General features: G+C 40.5%; 4 protein-coding genes across 12 annotated transcripts in view; 2 read left to right on the forward strand and 2 right to left on the reverse strand.

Moving 5' to 3' along the window:
- On the reverse strand, window positions 1–18,587 carry LOC144089527 (myotubularin-related protein 9). 9 transcript variants are annotated; one of them, XM_077620469.1, is made up of 13 exons: window positions 18,400–18,584; window positions 5,453–5,491; window positions 4,996–5,251; window positions 4,801–4,857; window positions 4,455–4,563; window positions 4,225–4,350; window positions 3,425–3,598; window positions 3,143–3,360; window positions 2,273–2,434; window positions 2,050–2,191; window positions 861–1,081; window positions 632–783; window positions 1–515 (listed from the first exon to the last, which is right to left on the reverse strand). In XM_077620469.1, exons 3-13 carry the CDS (start codon window positions 5,181–5,183, stop codon window positions 412–414), a joined length of 1,653 nt encoding a protein of 550 aa, XP_077476595.1. In that variant the 5' UTR covers window positions 5,184–5,251; window positions 5,453–5,491; window positions 18,400–18,584; the 3' UTR covers window positions 1–411. The 9 variants fall into 9 exon arrangements, with proteins under 9 accessions (XP_077476595.1, XP_077476594.1, XP_077476591.1 ...); XM_077620468.1 differs by having other exon boundaries at window positions 4,801–4,860; XM_077620465.1 differs by lacking the exon at window positions 18,400–18,584 and adding exons at window positions 6,351–6,407; window positions 6,520–6,696 and having other exon boundaries at window positions 4,455–4,860.
- On the forward strand, window positions 6,406–8,225 carry fam167b (family with sequence similarity 167 member B). Its single transcript, XM_077620475.1, has 2 exons — window positions 6,406–6,750; window positions 7,777–8,225. Exons 1-2 carry the CDS (start codon window positions 6,484–6,486, stop codon window positions 8,038–8,040), a joined length of 531 nt encoding a protein of 176 aa, XP_077476601.1. The 5' UTR covers window positions 6,406–6,483; the 3' UTR covers window positions 8,041–8,225.
- On the forward strand, window positions 11,661–22,844 carry lck (LCK proto-oncogene, Src family tyrosine kinase). The gene is made up of 12 exons (XM_077620474.1): window positions 11,661–11,771; window positions 12,441–12,501; window positions 13,224–13,314; window positions 14,527–14,625; window positions 14,694–14,797; window positions 16,187–16,336; window positions 16,429–16,581; window positions 17,912–18,091; window positions 20,239–20,315; window positions 21,594–21,747; window positions 22,051–22,182; window positions 22,257–22,844. Exons 1-12 carry the CDS (start codon window positions 11,664–11,666, stop codon window positions 22,451–22,453), a joined length of 1,506 nt encoding a protein of 501 aa, XP_077476600.1. The 5' UTR covers window positions 11,661–11,663; the 3' UTR covers window positions 22,454–22,844.
- Window positions 22,405–27,058, reverse strand: part of dnah2 (dynein, axonemal, heavy chain 2) — a gene marked incomplete at its 5' end in the record, with an annotated part of 24,793 nt that continues 20,139 nt past the window's right edge. The window contains 13 exons of the mRNA XM_077620476.1: window positions 22,405–23,077; window positions 23,147–23,297; window positions 23,384–23,458; window positions 23,914–24,090; window positions 24,348–24,462; window positions 24,545–24,693; window positions 24,857–25,091; window positions 25,156–25,340; window positions 25,563–25,754; window positions 25,832–26,022; window positions 26,090–26,273; window positions 26,348–26,496; window positions 26,849–27,035. Of these exons, the coding sequence (XP_077476602.1) occupies window positions 22,923–23,077; window positions 23,147–23,297; window positions 23,384–23,458; window positions 23,914–24,090; window positions 24,348–24,462; window positions 24,545–24,693; window positions 24,857–25,091; window positions 25,156–25,340; window positions 25,563–25,754; window positions 25,832–26,022; window positions 26,090–26,273; window positions 26,348–26,496; window positions 26,849–27,035 (2,145 nt within the window). The remainder of the gene's footprint in view (window positions 23,078–23,146; window positions 23,298–23,383; window positions 23,459–23,913; window positions 24,091–24,347; window positions 24,463–24,544; window positions 24,694–24,856; window positions 25,092–25,155; window positions 25,341–25,562; window positions 25,755–25,831; window positions 26,023–26,089; window positions 26,274–26,347; window positions 26,497–26,848; window positions 27,036–27,058) is intronic.

Genomic DNA, 27,058 nt, shown 5'->3' on the forward strand with positions numbered 1-27,058 from the left:
TATAGCTGTTTTTCTACCATTTTATCGTTATTCCACCAAAAACAATCCATCAGGGAACGAAAGCAATTCTGGTTGTGACGTCATAACCCAAACTGGTGATCATTCATATCTTTTAGTACTACACTAGCTAGTGTATGTTGACAGAATGCTCACGCAGCAACAGGAAAATATCGCGCCGTTGGTTATCAGGCAAGCAAACTGCAAAAAATTGGGTGTAACATCATCTTCTGCCCGAGATTTTAACAGGACTGGGCCGAATGATTATGTTTGAACGCTGCCGACCCTCCATTCAAACTGAATTCTCGCACCGTTCATGGCAGCCAACGTGTTAAACCAGATTCAAATATACTACATTACAAATCCAAATCAACTCTTTACACTCTTTTTGATGGCTTTTTTATTGACAAACGATCATCCGGTGAGTGCTATATTCCCCCAATCAATGACCATATTCCTTATTTCCTCCTGGACCAATTCCAGGTGAAGATTCTGTGGGGTCCACCTCAGGAAAAAGCCTGCAAAGTGATCGTCGTAGAAACATATATATACCAAAATATACAAAATTCCTGAAACACCTTCCTTCTCAAAATTTCTACAAAGATTATTTAAATGTCACGTGACCCCAACTCACCTTTCCATAGTTGTAAGGATTGAGGATGTACTGAAGGCCAAATGGCCAGCTCATTCCGTTCATATAGCGGGTTGGTGTACTGCTCTCTTTCGCTGGTTTTCAGCAGAGCCCGAAACAAACAATGAGTCTTTTCCTTCACTTGGAGAGAACAGCTAAAGATCAAGATGTTACGGTGAGATGATTTCTGATTAAATTTTGTGGATTACAGTGGGAAAAAAACATTTCTGACCGTTCCTTATCGCTGTTACAGAGGAAGGTGCCGTAGTCCGAGGCGTAGGCTTCAGTGGCCAGCCTTAGGAGCAACGCCTCGGAGAATCCGAGGGCCAGGGGGAACTGGCACCATAACTGCCACACGCAGTCCAGCAGCAACAAAAACACTGGACATTCCTGCTGGAGACGAGCGTGGGAAAAGGCAGAATGGGAACACCTCTGCTGGAATGGGTGTCCCGCCTTTGGGCAATTAGGAAATTTCAATTAGTATTCTACGACGGTGTTTCGGTGAGGTGGCAGTTTTAATAATACACATAATACACGGAAAAACTAACGTACTTGCTAATGACAAAATTTATTTTATATTTTGTATGCAATGCTAATAGGCTATAGAGCCAGTTACCAATTAGCAATGTTTACTTGAGTAATTTAAATTATATTTTGAGGGTTGTTAGCATATTTGCCGCATATTTAAAGGATATCAGTATAGACTTTTATGTGTGTAATTTGCATTTTCTGCCTTTGTACTTTCTCTTGCATTAAAAAAAACATTCAGGTTCACTGAAAAATTAAAATATGCATAAATATCTAGATTGGTAAGCAATAAATTAAACTAAATATAACTATGATGAATGAAATTTTAGTTCCGCTCAAGGGTTGCTGTATCCCAAGGGTGTCAGACTTGGGTTGGTTCGCAGGCTGCATTAACGTCAACTCGATTTTATGTGGGCCGGACCATTTTAGATATAATATTTAGATTTTTTTAATAAATGGATTAAAAGAACTAGATTAAAAGCCCTGAATATTCAGTTTTTTATAGATCTAAAACAATGTTTATTTTAGCTTTTTATATATATTTTTAGATTTTACAAAATGATTTTTGAACTAAAAACACAGAAAAAAATGATTAAAAAATGACAATTATTGATTTAAAAGGGGGAAAATCAGGAAATTTAATATACATCTATACCCTTCATTTTAATTTGATCCTACAACAGAAAGTCGGCACTCATGATTTACTTTCCCGGGCCACACAAAATGATGCGGCGGGCCAGATTTGGCCCCCGGGCCGCCACTTTGACACATGTTCTGTATCCTATCCAAGCCAACATGTGTACGACACCCTGAATTGGTTGCCAGCCAATCACACGCTGAGTTTCCAATCCTTAAAAAAACACCCTTGATTAGGAACACAGTCGTGCACACACCTCTACAAATTCCCTCTCCACAAGTCTGAGAAAACCTTCCAGCGTTCGACAACTCGGGTCCATAATGAGTTGCGCCAGAGTGCTAATAAGCAGCGTGGAGTCCGTCCCCTCTGAACCGTGAACCAAAACGGAGTGACCGTCCCTGAACAAAAAAACAAGCAAGCATGCATGTAAAAAAATAGGGGAATATTAGGGGTCTTTAGCTCCCTCCAATAGCTCCTACCTCTCCACGCATTCTGCCAGTAGCCCAGCAGTCGACAGAGCGGTTTGCACATGTGACAACCACTTGGAATTTTCAAGCTTACTGAGCCATCGGTCCATATTAGTGGACTTGTCGCCACAGGCTTCCACCAGTTTGATTAGACTCTCCTGGAGTGGTTTGCCCCTGCACAAATGTACACATGTTGCACTACAGTGTATAATACTAAAAATGTGCTTTTTAAATTCATGACATCAAGTTGTGTATCACAAATGCCACCTAAAGCTATTCAAATCAAAATATGTCAAGATCAAGTATACTAAGTTCTTTCTCATTTGAATGAACATATGACTACTACAGTTGGTCCTCGAGTTTCAAGCGAATTCGGTGACTACGATGGTGTAGTCTATGGAATTTCCGGATAAGTCGGATTTCACTGTTAATGTCGAAATATTTTGTGTAAAAAAGCAAATGCATTCATATAAAAGATAAACTTTCTCGCTCTGGACAACAGTCCCTTTCTCACTCCGTCCGCCAAGTTAAGAAGAAAGAACGCAAAGCTCGACATCAACATTGCAACCCGGATCGTCACGGTTTAACTATAATCAAAATTTAAGTTTGTCGGTCTCTGCTTCCTTTTGGCGACCTTAAGCTTCGTTTCCATGACAATTGTTTTTTGGACCCATCTAGAAGACCCTCATTTTTTTCTTTGGGGAGTTCTGGTGAAAAACGAGGGCAATAAAGCCAACCATAAACAAGACCTAGACACTAACTAAGCTAAAACTATGGTGCTGGTGACTAAATGGTGGACAAGATGGTAAAGTCCAAACTTCATATTGTAACTCCCTGAAATTTAGATAGTTTTTAGGATGTTAAGTTTTAACATTCACTCACCTTTCCATGTGTCTATGTAGCCTCTTCCATTGGCTATAGCACGATTTGGACTCAAATCCGCCGCCCATCATCCTGGCCTGCTGCGCCTGCTGAGCTGAGCGCGTGTCGATAATAAAAGCGCTATCCGAGCCATCGATGGCGGTGTGCAAGAGGAGCTCGTCTTCTATACAACGCTTCCGATTGGCCCCCATCAGGGGCTGACCGCTACGCATGATGACCTAAAAAGGTGTTTTGTCTTTGAAAATATTGGACCTTGGAGGACAGAATCGAGCTAGAACTCACCATGCGGTTTTTCCTGTGGTAGTAGCAGAGGACGGGGAAGCGTCCCCCTTGTCTGAATTTGGCTATCTTCTTAACGGCGTCGTCGCTGATCGCCTTGGGGACGATGACAGCCGGTGGGTAAGAGGGACAGACCGAGTAGTCTTGGTTCACAGAGGTCAGTCTCCACCTTTCATGCTGAAAACAGAGATATGTGACAAGTAAAAAAAAAGATCAAGAACTAACTTTTGTTTGCCTACTAAATTTTTGTTTGTTCTTTTCTTTTCTGGACTTTGCCCGTCTGCCTTGCCTCCCCGTTTCTTTGCATTTGTTCCTTAATCCTTGCCTCATGAAACCTAGGTTATGTCATTTAAAAGTGCTTTCTTTGGAGGCCCCAAACATACTACAGTAATCCCTCGAATATCGCGGTTAATGTAGACCAAACATGGCCGTGAATATTGAAAAATCGCAAAGTAGGGTCACCCCTATTATAACTTTTTTCTTCAGTGCTGAGTCCTAGCAAGAGTGGCTTCCACTTAAAAGTTTCAGCGTGGATTTTCACATTTTTATGAACTTAAAAAAATACTAATAATTAATAGCGGAAAAAAGTAGTAGTGAATTCGCGATAAGTGAAGACGCGATAATCGAGGGATTACTGTATATGTTGTTGCTGCTGGGTAAAGCTTTGAAACAGCGGATGAGCTTTTTTTTTTACCGTAACCACCTTCTGTTTCCCTGCCATTTTCCTGTCATGTGATCATTGGCCGACGGTTAAGAAAAAAAATTGCCAGGAAAACAGAGTGTGTGAGTATTTTCACTCTTACAAGCTCCTCCATTTCAGCGAAATGCCTTCCACAGCTTGAGAGACCCCACTCCTCCTTGAGACTGGCATCGGGGGGATGGTAAAAAAAGGGGTACATCTCCACCACAGAGTCCAGACAGGACAGGGTCTAAAGAAAAACAAAATCTCATTCTGTCAAACTAAAAAAAAAGAGCAAAAGACAAGGTCAAAATTCTGAGAATGATGTTATCAAACGCCAACGTTTCAATCTACCTCAATAGATTTCGCGATGTTAAGACACTGCTCCATGCCCGGGATGTCCAACTGGATCACCCGCAGATCTTTACACTTGATAATGAGGGTCCCTGAAGAGTCTGTACCCCTACATACAAAAACAGAGGACCAACATAAGTCGATATACAACCGCTTCCCCATATTTAGTTTAGCACCGAACGTGGACTTGCACAACTTTGCGGCAGAGGACAAGTAAGAGTAGTTAGTATAGTAGGAAGCTGAAAATACGTGGGTGAGGAAGACTTGCGGTGATAAACATGTTTCCTGTGCGCTGTATAGGTGCAACAAACTGCTGACACATTGCAAAACAAAACGAATCTCCAACCTGTCTCTTCGGCCAGTGTTAGAAAACAGGCCCAAGTAGTTCACAATGTTTTCCACGCTGCTTAAAACACATTTGAGGAATAACGTTGTTAGTTATAGGACACCGTGACAACTTACGGGCCAGTACGGATTAACGGCCAGACCGTTTTAGTGTGAGAACGTCATCTCGGAAACCACTCGATCGGGATGTCCTGACCTTTTCTCAACGGCGTCGATGTTTCGGAGGAGGAGGAGAAGAACCGGCTGGGCGTTGTCGACCTCCCTGTCGGAGAACAGCAGGTGGTGGCCGGTGATGCACAGGGTGCCCTTGGTGGGGGGCCGCAGGGGCTGATGGAGGACAACATCTTCAACGTTGGCGGTCTTGATGTGCTCGGAGAACTCCATCCGACGGCAATCGAGCGCGAGGAAAGTTTGAAAGGGGCAATGCTTTAAAGTGAAATCACTTCCTTGCTCTCAAAAAAAGAAAAGAAAACACTACTACTGCTCCTCCTTTTTCTCCTCCCCTTGCTCCTGCTGTTCGGTTTGACTCATGATAAGAACATAAATAGAAGTGCCCCCCCCTTTTGAGAATAGGCCCCAACATGTAAAGTTCTTAGCACTGTTGCAAGCTGTTGCATGATTTAGGTGAGAAGAATTAAGAAGAATTTACTCACTTTGTCAAAGAGCTGTGTGGATTGTTCTTAGAGGAACACCTGCAAAAATACAAGGAATATGTTGATTAAGAACTGGCATTATTTTCATTTCATTATTTTCATTATTGTATTGTATTTACTCCTTATGTTATCATTGAAAACAGATTAATTGGGGTTCTTTAAAAGATTTTCAACCATGCAAAGAAACGTCATTAAGTCAAACACATTGTAGATTATTATATACTCAAAATGTTATAGCAATTTGTACTTGTAACCACTGGATGTCGACAAAAGTACAAACAAGAATTTGTATTCATTTATTTGTTTTACAGTAGTATAATGCATGGTTCATTTTTAAACAACCATTTGGCAACGTGGTTATTAATCATAAAACAAACCTTTAAAACCCAAAGTCTGGACACTGTTTATCACAAATGCCACAATATTTAAGAATAGATTTTTTAAAAAGCTAAAGGAAGAGTTAATAAAAGGGGGGTTTAAAACCTAAAATAACAAATGACTACCACAAATAACATTTAAAAAAAGCTCTCAACCATGACACCAGCAAGTATTATTTTTATACACACTTACCTTTGGGGTAAATATTTGCTTCCACATTGTTCATAAAATACCACAATAATTTTGCATTACAAATAAAATAATTTTCACTCAGAATACATTTGGAATGTTGCCATGTCATATTTTTGTTGTTGTTGTTGTTGTCCAGTATTAATAGAAGGTTGCCAGATTTCTTTAAGGAATCTGTGTCAGAGCAGACTTATACCCAATATTTATTGCCTCTATAACGCACAGTGAAATGTCATTAAAAAAACCTCAATTTTAGCTTCCATAGAACTTCATTTGAGAAAATCATTTATAATCTAGTAAACTCTCAATAGGCGTAGACTCCGTTTATTACCGAGAAATGGGGCGGTCCGGTCGGTCACGGTTAAGAGCTTATAAAGGGCGTGCAGACCTGTTGCGGCGTCTACAATTCCAGCAAAAAAAAAAGAAAGAAAATAAAAATAAATACATTTTCTCTGCACGATCGCATGGATTCCAAACCGTCTCCAGATGAAAGTCTGGACCTGGACGACGTGAAGGCACTGACGGAGAAACTAAAGTTGGAGACCCGTAGACCTTCCTATCTGGAGTGGCGGAAGAGGCTGGAGAGCGAACCGTGGACGGAGACCACCAAGGGGAGCACTTTTTCACAGAAGGACGACCCTGAGAGACGCGCTTCGCCTGGAAACACTCCTCGGAACATCTGTGGTTTCGACACTATCGATGACGCTTTGCAGTTTCTCAGAAAAGAGCTGGTGAGTGTGTTAGAAACACAACTTTTTGCTTTTGTGTGTTTTGCACCTGCTAAAATCGGGGTACATTTGCCATACATTTGAATTGAATGGAATGCTTCTAAAGCGTCACCACAAAGTGCACAAATAACAACAAATAAACAAGTAATCAAGGAATAATAAATAAATAAACAGGTCATCAATCAATAAATAGTCACATAATAAGAATAGTAAACAACATAAGTAGTGATGTGCAGAAATAATAATAAACAAAAATACAACAGATAAATAATTCATAAATAAGTAGTCACACATAAGTAGTCAACAACATAAATCAGCTGTGATCGGCTGGCTACCGATTCAGCTGGGATAGGCTCCAGCACCCCCCGTGACCCTAATGAGGATAAAGCGATTCAGAAAAGAGAACATAAATTAGTAGGGAAGTGCACAAATAACAACAACAGACAAACAAACGAACAGATAAGTAATCAATAAATAATAATAAATAAATAACCAATAAATAAGCAAGAAATACATAAATACTAGTCAACAACATAAATAAGTAGGGAAGTGCACAAATAACTAAACAAATGAACACAAAAAATCAATAAATAAGTAATCACATAATAAGTAGTCAACAACATAAGTAGGAATGTGCACAAATAACAACAACAAACAAATAGATAAAAATCAATAAATAAGTAATAATTAAATAAGTACTAGTTGACATAAAAATACGTCGTAGTCAACATAGATATGTAGTCAACATGAATAAGGGGTCACATAAATAAGTAGAAACCGGAGTACCCAGAGGAGACCCACATGCAAACTCCACATAGGTGGATGTGACCTGGATTTGAACGCAGGGCCCGAGAGTTGTGAGGCTGACGCGTTAGCCACTCACTCCAGCGTGCACTTGTTAAATGAATATTTCTCAGACATTTTCAGTAAGCGTTGACCACGCAAAAGTCAAATTTATTCATCTGATTTAAAGCATTTTGGTGCCGTGATGGGTATTTCATTTCCGCCTGGTTTCTGTCCAATGCCAAGCGGGAGATGCAAGACCAGGACAACCACCTGGCCCGTCAGCTGATCCGTCTCCGCGCCGAGATCAACAAGATGAAAGTGGAGCAGGTTTGCGAGCGCCACAAGGAAATGCTGGACGACGCCACCTACGAGCTGGAGGAGTGCGGTGAAGAATCCGATCTCCTGTGCGACATCCCCATGAAGGCCACGTTCGCGCTGTCCACCCCGCTGAAACACCTGGGCCTCACCAAAATGAACCTCAACTCCAGACGTTTCTCTATGTGTTGACGTGCCTCGTTTCTTCTTCCCCATGAGCGCCAAGTTTTCAAAGACGGAGTCCTATTTACTTTTTGGGAGGTCCACATTGTCCACAAAAGGGAGCATCCCTCGCAGCTGTTTGTTCTATGCGGGATCATGTCATGTAGCATACATACGTGTAGCTAATGCTTACGCGCTATTTCACTGGATTGTTGAATTGCAATTGGTATGGTCTGCACAGTCGGCTGAAAAAAATTCTCCCCCTTAAGCAACAATTTTTAGTTTTTTGCCACTTTTCAATGGTAAATTACAGGGGCGGATCTAGCCACTTTTGCGCCATGGGCTGACAATTTTCTCGCCCCCCCCAAAAAATCAGAGTGTCCCTGGATTGCTGAATTTCGATTGGTACGGTCTGCACAATCGGATGAAAAAAAATTCTTCCCCTTTAGCAACAATTTTTAGTTTTTTGCCACTTTTCAATGGTAAATTACAGGGGCGGATCTAGCCAATTTTGCACCATGGGCTGACAATTTTCTCGCCCCCCCCCAAATACTTTGTCAGAGTGTGGCCTATTTCATAAAAAAACCTATGATTACAACATGGCATACACCAGGATTAGATTTGACACGTTTCTCTTAATACAATATCTCCCCTGTGAAATCTTCTGTAGAAAATAAATCTGGGTCACGCTGTTGTATAGATTGGGTACTTTTACAATAAAAACACTGTCAACTTATGTTTCTCTTGACACTCCAATATGCCCCGCAGATAGTTTCCCCTTGACCTTTTGCCCAGATCTTTCCATTGTTACTTTAAGAGCCGAGGCTGATACTTGAGTGGAAATAAAGCACATGGCAGATAAACCTATCAGGAAACTCGCTTTCATCAGGACGCACATTAAAAGCGGCGATGCGGTAACGCTGCGAGGAAGGAATGGTAAACCCGGGTCTATCACACCGATGCCGCTTGGCCAACATGGGAGGCGGAAGTCGGAAAACGTGATGCAAGATAGCTAGCTAGTATCGCATTTGGGCTGCATGAGACACTTGAGCTCAGGCCGCTTTTATTCGGAAGAAAGTGAGAATACTCTTGAAGTGGGATATTATTTTACAGTACGTGCCGGTGACCCACATTTTTTGGTACTCCTGCGCAAACATGAAATGCCATTCAGGAGCAAAGTTTTTTTTTTTGCCTTTATTAAAACGAAACAAAGCAGGCATATTGTAGTATTTGGATTTTTGCATGTTCAGATGTAGATTTTAGAAAGAAAATAAATTAATTAAAGTCTCACACGAGACGAAGACTTCCTGCCAATGCACGCTCGCCGCAAAGTCGCGGCCTACAAACGAGCGACAGTCGCTGTGTGACAAAAAATCATCTTTTTCAATCAAAGATTATCCTTCGTCCAATTAAAATGTGTAGGTTTGCCTTCTGTTATGTTGTTTTGATTTTCACAGTGAACATTTATAAAAAAAAAATCAAATCACAATTATATTTGTAATTCTTCATGTTATGAAAGTATATGTATATTTTCCTTATTTTAAAGACTTAGTTTGACCCGAAAAACAAAGAAATGACATTTCACGTGTGTTTTAAGAGTATTTTCTGCAGAGGGCGGTAGTTTAGGAGTGGTTAGCCACACAGTTCTCAGATTGAGGTGGTTTCCGTCCTTCCGGTATGGAGTTTGCATGTTGTGCCCCTGCCTGCGTGGGTTTTTGCGGGTGCGCGCTAGGCCGATTAGCCTCTCTAAATGGTCCCTAGGTATGAGCGAATGCTCATTGTGCTCTACGATTGGCCGGCAACAACTTCAGAGAGTTCTTTCCCTACAACCCACAGTTGGTTGGAATTTGCTCCAGCACCCCCACGACCCACGTGAGGATAAACGGGAGTTAAAATGAATTAATTGAGTGTATTTTAATGACAGGTGGGAGATGACTAAAACTATTTTTTTGACATAGTTGACATTTTGTGTATATATATAGTATTTACACAATAAAATCAGTGTTTTACTGTGAAATGCATAAGTGAATTGTGGTTTTAATAGCATAAACGCTTGCACGATAAGCACCTGTTAAACAACTGCAGAGCAACAACCCTCAACCTCTCAACGACAGGAAGTTCTCTAGCAATTCTCCACGATCTGCACGCGTCTACGTAATAACTTGCCTGACATATCGAACGAGACAAACGAATGAAACAGTCTCAATGGCAAGAAAAGGTTGTTGAAGATTGTTTTCTACACAAAACAACAATGGCGAGACCTGAACTCAACTAATGTTCCTCTCCAAAAAAAGGTAAGTATACCACACTTTAATGCTTACATGTATAGAAAAGTATAATCATAATATGTCAATTTGTGTTTTGCTGCCATTGACGATTATTGACGTCCAATCTAATTTGACAGTCTAATCTTTTGACCTCAATGGTTGTGAAATATGATCACTTTCTATGGCAGCTAATGAGTTAAAATAAATAGGTAAAAAAAACTATAGCAATAAATACATATGTACATAAATATATACATACATGCAGCTGGGTTTATAATATTTATATCTACACTATTGAAACAAACCTTTCAGAAAAATGTGAGTGTCCAGCGACATAAAAATAAAATAAAACAAAATGTCAATAAATGACAACTAAAATATAATTCAATTCATCACATTGGGTGACTTACTTTATTATAATTTTATATGAATTAGTGTGTTCACGTAAAATACTTTTTTAATGAATATGTTTGTGACCTTATTTATGTGCTGCACAATTAATTTGTTAAAAAAAAGGGATGTTATTGTTATTGTTTTGCTTCATTGAATGGTAAAATATGATTAAAATGTTCCAATAGCTCTATTCAAATGGGGGGGGTGTATATTTGTGATATTTCAATAAATTTTCTTTGTTATTCGATCGTCAAAAAATCGGGCAGTTGGTCTTTTCAGCAAAAATATGTAATCGAGACATGCAGCCAAGAACAAATTCTGATGGTTTTGGAAGACCTTGACCTCGAGGTCATAAGAGGAGCGCCTCAATGGAAAATTTAGACTTTCCCAGAATAGAAAAAAAAGCCCTGCGGTAAGCGTATAAGGAAAAAAATAAGTAGGATAAAAGTCCTTTGATTTCTTCCTTAGAGTCTTAGTCCATGAAGGGTTAGCTTAGGTTAGGGTTTTCCCATGACTTTAAGAATTTTGTGGGGAGGGGGGACAAATACTGCAATAGGCCCACTGAGCTGTTTCTCATCCAATAGGAACTGTGTGATATTGGAAAAAAATAAAATAAAATAAAAAAACATTTTAAGGCCTTAACACTTGCTGTTTTGTCTATTTAACCAGTGGTCGCTAATATGGATAGCTATTCAACTAACACTATAAAATAGTTGTTTTTTCACGTCATAATTTGTGCATAAAAAGCGTATACTGTAAATGTTGGAATAGTAAATAGTATCAGAATTTATGCCATAAAATACAAGTCAATCCAACATTTTCATGCATGCTTGTGATTTGACAGTTTAAAAATATTTAACTTCACAACTGTACTCCTACAAATCATATCGTAATGAACGTATAAATATTTCTTATTGCATTCGTTCAAGAGTATATTTGCCCAAAATGCCGCAATGTTGATTATATTTATTTATAATAATTTTGCAGAAAAAAATGGGATGCAACTGCAGTTCCGACTACTCAGACGGCGAATGGGAAGAGAATTGGGATGAAATTTGTGAGCACTGCACCTGTCCCGTCCCACCACAATCATGCAACCCAGTAAGTTTACTTCATTTTACTTTAGTTTACTTTATAAATGTGCATTTTTAAAGTGACCAAAACATCAACACCAATTCGAAAAGCATAAAAGCACATTGCCATGACACGAAACCCCACCTTAGAAACATAAAAAAAGATATATGTATTAAATAGTTTGGATGTTCTCCCTAGGCTTGTGTGGGTTTTCTTCGGGTACTCCGGTTTCCCCCTCACATGTCAAAAACATGCACGCTAACATTGCTAGTTCTAAATTGTATAAAAGGTATAAGTCTCATTTATTTTTGGTCCAAAATGTTAACTTCTTGTCTCCAATTGACGGCACTAGACGTCCAATCCCTTCTGACTGGGAGGGGCGAACGTTTACCCAAAATTTGCTATGGTGCGTTTTTTTTCTTTTGTGCAAAGTGTTTGAATTGCCTGACAACATAGTGCGCGGCAAAGCAGGATGTGTAAAGCCACAAAGCTCAAATCGGAAAAAAAACAAATGCACTATTGACATCATTGCACTCAAAAAAGTGTTTCCAAAAATATAGCAGAAGACCCAAAAAGTGCTTCATGTGAGATTTGCTTAAATTGTGCTGAGAAGTTTAAGAAAGCTGACACGATGTACTCAATATTAAATGATTGTTCAAGTACTAAAATGTACGTTTTCTTGTTTTCTTTTGCCAGTATACCCAGCAGCTCATTCCAATTCCACCCCAGGATTCGCCATCTTTATCTCCTCTACCTGGTAAATATCATCACTCCATTTCCACTCTAACAACATTCAACCAGATATAACTGTTAATCGACTTAATCTATAAACTGTGGCCCATTACGCAGCCTCAATACTTTGTTTTAAAATCATAGATGCCCATTGTCACTAATTGGCAATTAAATGTATTTTATAATTTTTGGCGGTCCAATGGACAAGTGGTTTACGGGTCGGCCTCGCAGTTTGGGGTTCCTGGGTTCGAACCCAGGTCAGTCCTCCTATATGGAGTTTGCATGTTCTCCCAGGCTTGCGTGGGCTTTCTCTGGGTACTCCAGTTTCCTCCCACATTCCAAGAACATGCATTTTAAGCCAATTGAAGACTCTAAATAGCCTCTAGCTATGATTGGTTGTCAGCTGGGATAGGCTCCAGCACCCCTCGCGACCTGGCGATCGGTTAAAAAAATTAATGATTATTTATTTGATGCTTTTGAATATTTTATGTGTTTTTTTTCTGTTATTGGATTGGACATTCATCGCCGTCAGTGGCCACCAAAGATTATTATTTTTTTTTTTAAGCGGATAAATGATTTTTGACTGAGATGATTATAATTGGTGCGCCGTATGAACCCTTTTTGAATCAGCAATGCTCGGCTAGTTAGATTAAAAAAATTATTTAAAAAAACAACAACTTTGATCGGGCATTCATGGTCAGCCATTTGGAAAATCTGAATTAACACTAATGGATAATCCTCTTGCAGAAAACTTGGCAGTGGCTTGCTACAGTTACGAAGCCTGCCATGATGGCGAACTGGGCTTTGAGAAGGGAGAGAAACTCAAGATAATTAACAGGTAAGGTCTTGTTTTTCCTCAAAGCTTTTAGTCATGCCTTTTTTTTTTAAAATTGCTTTTCTTCCCCTGGCAAAGGAAGTTATGCTCATTTGAAGGTGAAAAAAAACAGTTGAAGAATTTCGAGCTCCTAGCTGGAGTTCTTTGTGCGGTTGTGCGCTCACCCGACTAATTTAGCCTTTACCCACATCAGACTGACTCTGCGAATAATGTTTGAGGATATGTCAACTTGTAAGATGTTCCAAGAAAAATGTATCATTTTGATCTGATATAATCAATAGGATCAAAAGTATTGACTATTTTTTAGTACCTTACTATACTTTAAATACCGCACATTTCAAGTAAAGTATCATACCTGTATACTACATTCATATTTTAGTAAGAAGTAATACTGCAAATTCAAAGTTTTCAGTGTTTCCAATGACTTACAAGTCATTCATTTTCCCTACCGCTTATCCTCACAAGGGGTGCCGGAGCCTACCCCTTTTTTTTCATAAATGGATTAAAAGAACTGGATTAAAAAGCCCTGAATATTCCGTTTTTTATAGATGTAAAACAATGTTTTAGATATAATATTTAGATTTTTTTTAATAAATCGATTAAAAGAACTGGATTAAAAGCCCTGAATATTCAGTTTTTTTTATAGATCTAAAACAATGTTTATTTTAGCTTTCTTTGAAATATATTTTTAGATTTTACCAAATGATTTTTGAACTAAAAACACAGAAAAAATGGATTAAAAAATGACAATGATTGATTTAAAAGGGGGAAAATCAGGAAATTTCATATACATCTATACTCTTCATTTTAATTGGATCCTAAAACAGAAAGTCGGCACTCATGATTAACTTTCCTGGGCCACACAAAATGATGCGGCGGGCCAGATTTGGCCCCCGGGCCGCCACTTTGACACATGCGGCCTAAAACAACCATTAATTATATAATTGGCCTAGCATTCATGTTTGGGGATGTGGGAGGAAACTGTGCCACTTTACCTACAATGCTTTGAGTAATTATTGCATCTACAAACGAATTAATAAAAATGGAATGAAAATCAACCAATGTAAAAAAATAAAATCTATTTTTATAGCAAATCCATAAAACAGATCTTCAGAAAAAAAATCTAGTCGCCACAGAAAATACTTGATATGGTTTGAGCATTAAGACGTGTGTATCTAACTGATGCCATTATTATTTATTTTTTTATACAATCAGGGATGACCCCGAATGGTATTTGGCAGAGTCTCTGACCACAGGACAGAGAGGCCTGGTCCCATACAACTTTATCGCCATGAACTCAGTGGGGACGGAACCGTACGTGACACGTGGGACCTCCCGTCATTTGTCCTCGGCCTCTTTTGAGCCCTTTTTGCGTGTCACAGGTGGTTCTTTCGGAATATTTCACGAAATGATTCCATGAGGCTCCTGCTGGCTCCCGGGAACATAAAGGGTTCCTTCTTGATTCGGGAGAGTGAGACAACACCAGGTGATGGATTCATGCTCACGTGTGGAAAAGTTTTTTTCTTACTTTCTTCTTAATTTTGAAATACACTAGGCTAGACCAAACAGAATATAACAAATCATCTGTAACTTTCCCTTTCTTATATACAACTACTATACTGGTGGTATTTTAATTTCAGTGTAGAACAAACTGTTAAAAAATGTGGAAAAAAATAACACTGATTCACTCGTTTAACTCAAACAGCAAAATGAGATTGTAAACTTTCCCCGGCATGTAAACTAAATACAAACTTGAATAATATTATTGATCAATACCTACTTATTTATATTACCTACTTAGTTATGTTGACCACTTATTCAATGTTGACCACTTAGTTATGTTGACCACTTAGTTATGTTGACCACTTAGTTATGTTGACCACTTAGTTATGTTGACCACTTAGTTATGTTGACCACTTAGTTATGTTGACCACTTAGTTATGTTGACCACTTAGTTATGTTGACCACTTAGTTATGTTGACCACTTAGTTATGTTGACCACTTAGTTATGTTGACCACTTAGTTATGTTGACCACTTAGTTATGTTGACCACTTAGTTATGTTGACCACTTAGTTATGTTGACCACTTAGTTATGTTGAACACTTAGTTATGTTGACCACTTAGTTATGTTGACCACTTAGTTATGTTGACCACTTACTTACCTATGTTGACCACTTACTTACCTATGTTGACCACTTACTTACCTATGTTGACCACTTACTTACCTATATTGACCACTTACTTACCTATGTTGACCACTTACTTACCTATGTTGACCACTTACTTACCTATGTTGACCACTTACTTACCTATGTTGACCACTTACTTACCTATGTTGACCACTTACTTACCTATGTTGACCACTTACTTACCTATGTTGACCACTTACTTACCTATGTTGACCACTTACTTACCTATGTTGACCACTTACTTATCTATGTTGACCACTTAACCATGTTGACCACTTAACTATGTTGACCACTTAATTATGCTGACCACTTAACTATGCCGACCACTTAACTATGCTGACCACTCACCTATGTTCATCACTTATCTATGTTGACCACTTATCTATTATGTTCAATACTTATTTATTTCAGACTTATTTATTTATTACTATTTTTTATTGATTATTTATATTTGTTTGTTGTTATTTGTACACTTTCCTACTTATTATTTACTTATACTTATTACTTATTTATTGATTTTTTTATTTGTCAATGTTTGTTGTTGTTATTTGTGCACTCTGTGGTAAAGCTTTAAATCGCATTATATGTGCGTGTATAATGACAATAAAAGCATTCCATTCAATATTAGCACCAATATTTCTATTGAAGTTGGAACTTAAATATTTGTACCCCTTTTTTTGTCCAGGGTCCTACTCCTTATCCATCTTGGACTTTGACCAAAACCACGGCGAAGGAGTGAAGCACTACAGGATCCGCAATTTGGACTGCGGTGGCTTCTACATCACCACCAAGATTTCTTTTATTTCACTGAATGACCTGGTCCAGCATCACACGCGTACGTAAGATATTGACCAAAACGGTTTTAAAAATCGCTTTCCAAAAAAAAAGTCACGGATTGGAAGCGTGGCCTTGGAACGTTTGGCGTAGGTAATGCGGATGGTTTGTGCACCAAGTTGGCGAGGCCTTGCCAGTCCAGAGCTCCTCAGAAACCGTGGTGGGCAGACGAGTGGGAGATCAGACGGGAATCCCTCAAAATGATGACTAAGCTTGGTGCTGGCCAGTTTGGAGAAGTCTGGATGGGTACGTTTTTTCTTCGTTTTTTATTTGTCAGACTTTATGACCATATTTTCCGGAGTATTAATCGTGCCTTTTCCTTTTTTTCCTCACTCTGACCACCAATAGCTTTTTATGTTGTGTTTTTTAGGCTGCAGTCATAAAAAAATGTTAATGTTACATTAGCAGGTTTGTTTTGTCTGTTGTTCCTCAGTTTACTATTATTTGAAGTATAGTTTGTTCTTGGTTTCTGCTAGATTGAAAAATGCCCCCCAACATGAAATGAATTTATACTAGTGCACGGGTGTCAAAGTGGTGGCCTGGGGGCCAAATTTGGCCCGCCGCATCCTTTTGTGCGGCCCGAGAAAGTAAATCATGAGTGCCGACTTTCTGTTTTAGAATCCAATTCAAATGAAAATTTGAGATGTAAATTATATTTCCCCATTTTAAATCAATACTAATTGCATTTTTTTCTTTTTGTGTTTTTAGTTCATAAAGCATTCGGAAAATCTAAAAATGAATACGTATATCAAAATATTTTCTGTTTTCCACTTTAATGTTGAACATAATGTGTTTCCTTTTGAAATGAAAACCAAATGAACCGTTTTCCCTTTCCCTTCTTGCTGTTTTATCCTAACAAATTATGTCGTCCGTAATGGTGGTACACAGAAAGTGAAATACTTTTAGACTTTTTAATAAATTCTTAACAATGTACGCAAGAAATGAACCTTACAAGGAGCATAAACGCGTCGTCCATTAATCTGTCTTTCTAAGGGAAACGCCACATTTTAAGGAATTCTCTTGAAACAATAGAAGCATGTCCATCCATTGTGCCAGTTCACCCACGGGTCAAATACTTGAGCCTAAATTGCCATTACAGTATTTGGATAATCTGAGTCACGTCATTAATTGGAAGACTGTTTCCTCTCCTCACATGACCTCGGCTTCAACTCTTATTCAACTACTTTTTGATACAAACAGAAATTAAATCAAATGTGAGTTCAACATTTCTGGAAATAAAGATTTTCTGTCCACTTGGGAAATAACTGGAAACAAGTAATCAACCTCGTTCGTCATAAAATCATTAATAAATCCGTATACTCAAATTGGATTGGAGGGCAGTGAAAAATGATCATTTGATGTCAGCCTTTCTAGTTGAATTGGATTTGACGACTATAACTGTCAATGGCATTGAATGACTTAATGATCAAGTAGGTAAAGTATGAACATTTTTACAGTTTGTTCATATTAATGCCATTGACAAATACCTAATGTAAAGCTAAAAGTGGAAAAAAATACAGTATAGGTTTTATGAATATACAAAGTGTAAAGACAGTCATTTTTTTTTCTTTTTCAGGGCTCTACCATAATGACCGGAAAGTCGCCATTAAGAGTCTTAAGATCGGTACAATGTCAACCACGGCTTTTTTAGCGGAAGCCGATGTGATGAAGAACCTTCAACATCCTCGGCTGGTCCGCCTCTTCGCAGTGGTTAGCCACGAGCCCATTTTAATTGTCACCGAGTACATGGAAAACGGTATGCTTGCAAAATTAGCCATTTTGGGAATTACAAATGCATACCTGTCAACCTCTGCTGATAACTGCCCTTATAAATGACTATGATTCCCCTTACTAACCCCCCCAAAACCTTACAAACACCGTACGACTCGTACGGTGTTTGTAAGTTTTTTTGGGGTTTGTAAGGGGAATCATAATCATTTATAAGGGCAGTTATCGGCAGAGGTTGACAGGTATGCAAATGTATCACTGAAGATGCTCCAAAAAAACCACACAAACTGAAGGGTATTTCCAAAAAAAATGGACTTAAAAACATTCTAGTCTTACCTCATGTTGACAGGTCTGAACACATGTTAGAATTCTTTAAGGAAGAAAGTTAAAAAAACAAAAAGATAACATGCCAAACAAAAAATATGCCAAAACAAAGAATGAAAAAGGAGAGAGAACGAGGAGCAGGTGGTCGAAACGAGAGGCAGGGATTGGCCGAGAGCACAAGAGGCCTAACGCAACAGGTGAAATCAATCGGTGAGCATGAGGACGACTCACACAGAGAATTAAAAAAAGCCCAAAAGCCCAAAAGAGGTGAAACGCAACACCTGACAAATTCAAGTAAATTCTCACCCACCATTTAGACAAACACTCATTGTTTTGTCATCTGTATTCAAGATCAAACATGTTGATAGGGTTTCGTTCTGTGCGAGAAAAAAAAAGGGAGAGCACATGCTTGAACACAACCTCGACATGAGTCATGTTACCCGTCATGAGATCTAAAGATCAGCAAAATTGTTAAATACCGCTTTGTTAAAGTACCATTTTCAACTAAATTAGAAAATACTCCAATAAACGACGACCTCTGGCAAGGAAAAACTATTTTAATCCTCCTTCTGTGTAAACACGGCTGGTCACATTTTTATTTTTGCCCTCAAAACACGTACCGTATTTTCCGGACTATAAGCCGCACCAACCAAAGAACACAATGGACAGTAAAAAAATATTTACACCCTATAATCAAACGCACCAAAGGCCGTGTTGCCCAATTCCACCCCTAATTTCCGCCCCAAACCCCCCCAACGGCGCAGATCTAAACTGAATGGCGCTCTTTTGTGACTGTCTTGTGAAACAACCGAGTCTTTTCCCTTAAATTGTGGCTTTGTGCGAAATCCACGTGTAGACAGGAAACAATCGCTGCTTCTGTCGCGAAGAGAAAGGACGGTTCCCGTCTTTCCGCATTGTCCCTTTCTTGCCCAATGGGCAACAACGGAGACGGAAAACAACAGGCTTATCCTTGTGCGACCTTGACAAAGAGTCTTGCGATGCTAGAGCTAGCTGTTTCTTTCCTGCCGCTGCCTTTTTTTTTAAAAAACTGCTTCCTTTTGTGTTGACGTGGCAGGCTGGCACGCAGCGGCATTGTTCTTTTCTAATCAAATCCCTCAAAAAAAGTCTCAGGAAGTACAGTGTCGACTTGGGATCAAATTGACTGATGCTCTTTAAACTTCCTTCCGCTGTTGTGTTCCCTGGTTGGAACTGCTATTCTGGTCCAAGTCCATCCATGCATTTTAGAGCTATGAAACATCTTGAGAAAGGAGAAAAAGATTTTTCTATCACTTCCTCTTGATTTTTTAGTCACTTCCTATTCATTTTGGGGGGATTTTAGGCTTCGGTTAACTCAATGGATGGGTAACTTAGTGACGTCCAATTAGGAACGCCCCTCTCAGTTGAAAAGGATTGGACGCTTAGTGCCGTCAATGGAAATAGAGCATGAAAATTCACGGCCGTTGTTCCAGGTTTATATGAATTGCACGTCTATTGTTGTCAATGGCGGGCAATGATGTACATATTAGATCACTTTTTGTGGATTTTAGGATCAACAAAAGTCGCCTGTTGTTTTTTTTAGGTCACTTTATGGGTGTTTTGGGGCACTTCCTTGTAGATTTGGGGAGTTTTACAGGTTTGTTCCACCCTCAAATTTACATAACAACTTTTTAGGGCCTTGATTTCCTCAAGTTTTGGATTAAAAAAATGTTTGAGCTGTTTTTGCCATTGGAAAAGAATGGGACTTCCCAAATTCAGATCACTTGTTGCCAAGGAGCCCAAATTGTATTAAAAAGATAAATTGATGTTCCATAGAAAGTAGTTGTGAATTTATGATGTCTATATTTTTGACAGGTAGCTTGCTGGATTACCTTCAATCAAAGCAGGGGAACAAATTGAAAATGAAAACTTTGATAGACATGGCATCCCAGGTAAGACAACGTTTCATTCTTTCTCCATTAAGTTATTTTACACCCTTTTTAATTTTCCTTTTAAGCATGAACCGTCAGTTTGGTGCGCTGATATAAATATTATAACTAGATAAACTCAACTGAACAAGTGACGAATCAAATGAAAATGACTGGCATAAGAATTCAATACTGACCTGGTGGTGTCGTGTGAATGACAGAGATCCTAAATAAACAGACTTTCTTAAATAGTGTCTTTCTGGCAAGTATTTCCCTGCCAAAGACACCTATGAGAGACATTCTTTGGCAGTCTAAACTGTGCACTTGTAGAGCTAGTAAACAAATGCTTTCAATCCTCCCACTGTATGGTATTTATGACTTTAGCTCTTATATATCGTACGTATAAGGTCAGAAGAAATAGCCTGAAAGTGGATAAATGTTGGGTGGATATTTCAGGGACAGAAACTGGGCAAGGTTCAAGTATAGGTAGAATTCAGCTGGCTCATTTGAGGGTGGAGTACATGGGTAGCGATAAGAGGTGCTGTCAAGGATGGATGAAAAAGTCTTTTCAACCTGACCTGTGAAAATTTCTACCATTAACTGCCAACCACTTCAGGGTGTAGTCTGCCTTTCATTCATCACTAACAGGATGTAGACACACATTCATCCATGTTCCCTTCAGAGGAAGGTTCCCAGGGGGTGCTGCAACCTATCCCAGCCAACTATAAGCAGTAGGAGAGGCAGGGGGAGACCCTGAATGAATCAATTAATCACTCATAGCTAGGGACAACTTAGTGATCAATTAGCATGGATGTTTTTGGATGTGGGAGTACCCGGTGAAAACCCATGTATGCACGGGTAGAAAATGCAAACTCCTCACAAAGAGCACATATACATTTTTCTGGCTTTGGCATTCATATATATTATATATATTTATATGTATATTCATTTTTCGTGCCATCCCCTGAATTGGTTGCCAGCCAATCACAGGGCACAAAAAGACAAATAACCAATCAATCATAGCTAGGGGCAATTTTGAGTGATCAATTAGCGTTGCATGCATGTTTTTGGGACCTGCGAAGAAACCAAAGTACCCGGAGAAAATCTACACAGGCACGGGGGGAAACATGCAAATGCTGCATGGGAAGGCAAGAACTGACTGGGGTTTGGACTCTCGATCTCAGAACTCATGAGGCAACCGTGCCAGATATATATAGTATATAGTAGTATATATAAATGAGCAGAGTAGCACCAGGCTAGAAGTAGAGATGGCGCTGCCTGATGTTGTGTTGCTCCCTGCAGGTAGCAGACGGCATGGCTTACATCGAGGAGATGAATTACATTCATAGGGACCTGCGAGCTGCCAACATTCTAGTGTCTCATGAGCTCATCTGTAAAGTGGCAGACTTTGGACTTGCCAGACTCATCGAGGACACCGATTACACAGCGAGAGAGGGTAACAACTTCCATGTCCTTTTAATCTCCTCCAATTTTGCTGAATTTAGCATGTATTGAGTTATGTCATTTTCACAGTATTTTGAGGCTAAACAACAGTTGTCAATTTCTTTTTTTTAAAGTTATTTTCCCATTAGTTTGTTTTTAATTTGACTGAGAATGTTTTAGTTTCCTTATAAATTTAACAGCCTATATATGGCAACCCCAGTTGCCAGTATTTTACGATTAACTTAAGTTTTTTTTTTGTGGCAGTGTGGATCACTCATTGCTCACACTTTGCAGTAACTAACTTTCATGTCTACAGGAGCCAAATTCCCCATCAAATGGACGGCCCCGGAAGCTATAAACTATGGAAAATTTTCTATTAAGTCTGACATTTGGTCCTTTGGAATCTTCCTAACAGAAGTAGTCACTTACGGTCGCATACCGTACCCTGGTAAGTCATCGCCTCGGTAGTCGTTTTGCAAATTCCTTCACGTTTATCCATGATGGACGTCCATCCATCTTCAGGGATGTCCAACCCAGAGGTGATCGAGAGCTTGGAGGAGGGCTACAGAATGCCAAAGCCAGAAAAATGTTCAGATGGACTTTATAATCTCATGTGTTTCTGCTGGAGGGATAACCCAGAGACGAGACCCACCTTTGAATACCTTAGAAATTTGTTGGAAGACTTCTTTATTGCCACAGAACGTCAATACCAGTCGTAGACTGGAATTCTCACATTTCCATTCCTAGCGCAAACTGTAGATGTGATCATTTGCTTGCTCTTATGCTTCAGCTACACTGTATCTTTAATTCCGCTCGTCATAAAAATAATTTTTTTGTTTTTCTCTCGTGTCAAATCAAATTGTCTTTTAAATTCTGGAACGATTTTGATTCATTGCCTGCCATTAATGGTATAATGCCAGGCGGTGATTCCGTTGGAGAAGCAAACATTGCTTTTTCCAAAAAATAATACATCTACTGCTCTCCCAAGATATGAGGTATTGCTTTTGTTTGGTTCTGATTGTCAAGATAAGACATATAATGGCTTATTATCCATGGATTTAGCCTAGTACAAAAATGGGAAGAGTCTAAACAAGTTTAGACAACCCACATTTCTAACGAATCCCTTGGTGATAAAGGCACCAAAAGAAAAAAAAAAATGAAGCAATAAAAGTTGAGCATGTGAGTGCTTCAGGTGTCCAAACTCATCAGCAGCGCCGTGCCTCTCTTGATCCAGTGATCGGGATTCACGCCACCCGATTTCAGCTCCACGGCGATCACAAACGAGGCTCTGCCCGCCCCGCCCGATCGAATGGGGAAGTAGTAGCAAGGGCAAAGGTACGTGTCTACGAACCACAGAGGTGAGATGGTTCAGAAAGGAACCTGTGCCATGAAAAAGCCAAAGAAATACTCACTCTTAGCCATCTTCTTGCGGTTCTCCATGGGTTTAAAGTTGATAGCGGGAATGGGACAAACCATCTGCATGGGCGCCGCCTCCACCAAACACGTGGCTTTTTTATTCCAAGCAGCCCCCTCCAGGAAGAGACCTCGAACGTATACTCCATCCTGAAAACCGACACGCAACACGTTGGGCATCGAGTCATCGGTACTGCAGGACAAAATGAAGACACTAGTCATGGAAATTTGGTCACCTTGGGTGGATTCTGGATATGGGCTTCTTCTAGCGTGGAGACTGTAAAGTCCCAAGACAACGTGTCAACTGATACCTGCATACAGAAAGGTGGCATAAGTTTGCAGGTCTATATCTAGTTAATAGCATAAAGACCATGTCCAATTTACAGTGCAGTGATGCCTTGAGAGTTATCTATACAAAGAGTTTGACAGGTATTCTTTTTTACAACCTTCAAGATTTTTATTACCACTGACACTTTAAGTTCACTTTTTTACTAAACAATGAGAATTACAACTTGTGTATTCCCAACAAGTTTGGATAATAATATCAAAGGATAATAGTGGACCACTATTGTTCTTTAGCTATAGGGAATATTTATGAGCACTATTAGGGGTTATAAATTATTTGTTTTTATGCTGGCAAAGATGCACCCTCGCACCAGTTACCGTTTTTTTTATCACTAGTAGAAGCCCAACTGAGTTAGCAGTGTGGTAAGGGACCTCATCTAGGATGTAGCTAACGCTAGGCGTGAGTGGCGGCTACATGTACCTTGTTTTGCCGGGCGGCCGACTGCAAGACGGCGGTGAGGAAGCCGTTAGGGAAGGTGAAGCCGGAGAGCCAGAACAAGATTGGGGGTGTGGCCAGCTCGGCCCAGCGTGAAAACTGAAGAACCCGCTGGCACAGGTCACGGGTCCACGCCGCCAGGGGCTTGAGCGAAGGGTACGCCTGGTGGACCGACACCATGTCGTTCTACATCATCTTTCTTTGCTAAGCGGCTATTCCAAAGTATACGGGATCAGTCAAAAAACTTTTTTAGCTACAAATAAAATGGTCCGACCCACATGAGCTCTAGTTGGCATGAATGTGGCTTGACGACCAAACTAAGTTTGACACCCATGAACTAAAAGGTGAGACCGTGAGGATGAAGTAGAGAAAGGTAGAAGAAAAGTGAGAGGGCAGTGAAAAACAGACTTTTCTGGCACCTTTTCCCATAGCGGTGGAACTCTGGCATCGTACATACAGTTGAAGGTCTCCTCCAAGCTGGCTGACATTACCACCAACCCTTTGATTCCCATCTCCAGCTCCGTTAAGGATGACCTAACACACAAACATTCAACAGGATACGTTAAGCCTCTCTGGCATTGCACGCATTGCAACCTTCTGTCTGCGGACGCCATACTTGATCATGGTCAGCAGCGCATTATACCGCTGGATCTCTTGCAGTAGAACCACATCAAGGGGCGAAGGATCAAGAAACAATGAGCTGGCGCCATCAAAGTCGATCACTTTCGGAATGTTCTGGCGCACGTCCGCCAACAGGTCCAATACCTTGACGTGGTACAAATACGGCATTTGACAAAAAAAACCTGCACGGCCTGAAATTGTAACTGTATTTGACGGGTAATTGCATATTCTAATTAGACTAATAAGACTCTCTGAATGTTGAAATTTGTAGGCTCTTTTTCCACATTGGACGTGGCGAAGACCTCACCTTGTCTTCTCGGCTGGGTCCTGACCCCGCGGTGCTGGCGGTGGTCACTTGGGGCTGTAGCGAGAGAAGGGTGTCGAACAGGGTCCTGGTCTCTGCGATCTGACTGGCTATGTCGGCATTGGGGTGCTGGCCAAATAAGTCCGGGTGCTCGTGGCTTGGAAGCATGTTGATGAAGTCTTTGTAGGAAGACAGGGGTCCGTCGTGGGGGATGTAATAAGCGGCTAAAGAGGACAACCTGGGTAGAGTTGAGAAAATATAGGTGAAGAGTTGCGCCTTTGGAACAACAAAAGAGTTCTTACTTGAAAGAAGACTCAGTGACGGCGGCTTCGCAGAAGTAGTCATTAATGTAGGTGGTGAGAAGTCGTCTGTCCCAGTCGTCCGTCACGTGTCCTCCGTAATTGACCTCCGCGATGAGATACTTGAGTGCGTCCCAAGGTATTTCGTCATACTCGTTCAGGTACAAGCTGAGAAGATTCTCGCTCACCTATCCCAATCGGTCATTGGGCATAATTTGAAATCATGTCTATAATTGGGTGGCAATCAATTCAGGCTGTACCTCGTACATAGCTGGGATAGTTTCCAGAACCCCCGAAAAATATGGTTTATGAATGAATGAAATAAGGCTCCGTCGCAGGTTGAAGTAAGATTTTGAGCATTCCGGGATCAGTACCGGAATTTTTTACATTCTTGCATTGACCCCGTTTACCTCAAAGTCTGAATTGTTGAATCCGTAAATGATGTTCCAGCCCAATTGCAGGAACTTCTTTCTTTCGAGCAGAATGCTGTGAAAGAAACAGAGGGAGAAGAGCAGTTTCCTGTAGATGACGGGCTTGGCGCAGCGGGTGAACTGGGCCTCGGTCACCAGGTGGTAAAGGCGCTTCATGTTGGCTCTTACTCCCTGAGGGCGACCAGGTACAAACACGTGTATGCTTACGGCCCTTTGTTTTGGCAGCCGTACAGCAACGGAGGCTCTACCTTCGGAGGCTCTGTGGTCATCTTGATGCTTGCCTGGAGAATGTTGATGGGAAACTCCGGATGCGGGGAAGAGCTGAGCCATAGTCGGAAGTCTATGTGGGGCTTCTTCACCTCCAGCTGGTCCACCAGCTTGTCCAACCCGGGCATCCAAGAGAGGGAGAGGTGGCAGTTGGCCAGAAAGACCCAGTGACCTAGGACAGTTTCAAGCGCTCTCCTCACGCTAACTGAAAAAATGGATTCAGAATGGAAAAGACATACCCTTTTTGACTCCCTCTTCGATCATTTTCTTAGCAATGGGTGCTTGGCCCTGACCAAGGGAGAGCGCGTGGAATGATTTGCTCATGCCTGTTGTCTCAGCCAGCTGCAGTAGAGCCCCCGTGGGGTCCACTCCAGGAGATAACACAAAAACCAGAGGAGACAAGCACGTCGATTCGTCCACGACCTAGTGGGACGGGAAGAGGGCGGCAGTGAGCGTGAGCATTAGCTTTGTTGTTTTATATGCAAGACTAAACTCACAGCTTTCATGTCCAGAACAGGTGGCTCCACAAAGCGGGGGCCCAAATAGTTGATGATGAATGTGGTGGCGCAAAACAAGACGCGGTCTGGGCGCAGGGAACGGACGATGAGCATCCTTTGGAGTTCGTTGCAACTATTCTCCCAGTCTCCTGCATGAGACGGTTTAGTTTAGTATCGAAGCACTGCACTTGTGCTTGTTGCTTCCTGTCTTAATAACTACCCAAGGTCTAAGACTCATACCTGTCAACGTTTTTTGATCATTTCAAATTGTGTACGCAGTATAACAACTTTTGCACAGGATTCTTTTTTAAGTACGATCTCGTTTTACCCATTTCGGCTCTAATCCGGATCGTCTCGGTCACTGGTAGCAGGCGAAAAGGTCATCTTTGACCGCTAATAGTATTGTCATGCTTTGAGCATGATTTGCACTTTCAGCCTAGTTATGAAAATGAACCCGATAAATCTTGAAATGAATGGATTGTCAAGAATGAGGATTAAAACCTGGTAGCGGTGCCTTCTCAGGCTCCGCACTGGTGAACCAAAGCTTCCAGTCCCGCGGATACTTTTCAAATGAGGCCATCATGCCGTGAAAGTTCGGCAGCTTGTCCAATTCTGTGATATTGTCCCAGCTGGAATCCACAAGCCAACTGGCGCAAGGGTTTTCCATTTGAGCACGCTTATCGAGAACCTGGAAACACCAATAGTAGGCTC

Source organism: Stigmatopora argus, chromosome 15 (genome assembly GCF_051989625.1).
Source record: "Stigmatopora argus isolate UIUO_Sarg chromosome 15, RoL_Sarg_1.0, whole genome shotgun sequence".
Classification (NCBI taxonomy): Eukaryota; Metazoa; Chordata; class Actinopteri; order Syngnathiformes; family Syngnathidae; genus Stigmatopora; species Stigmatopora argus.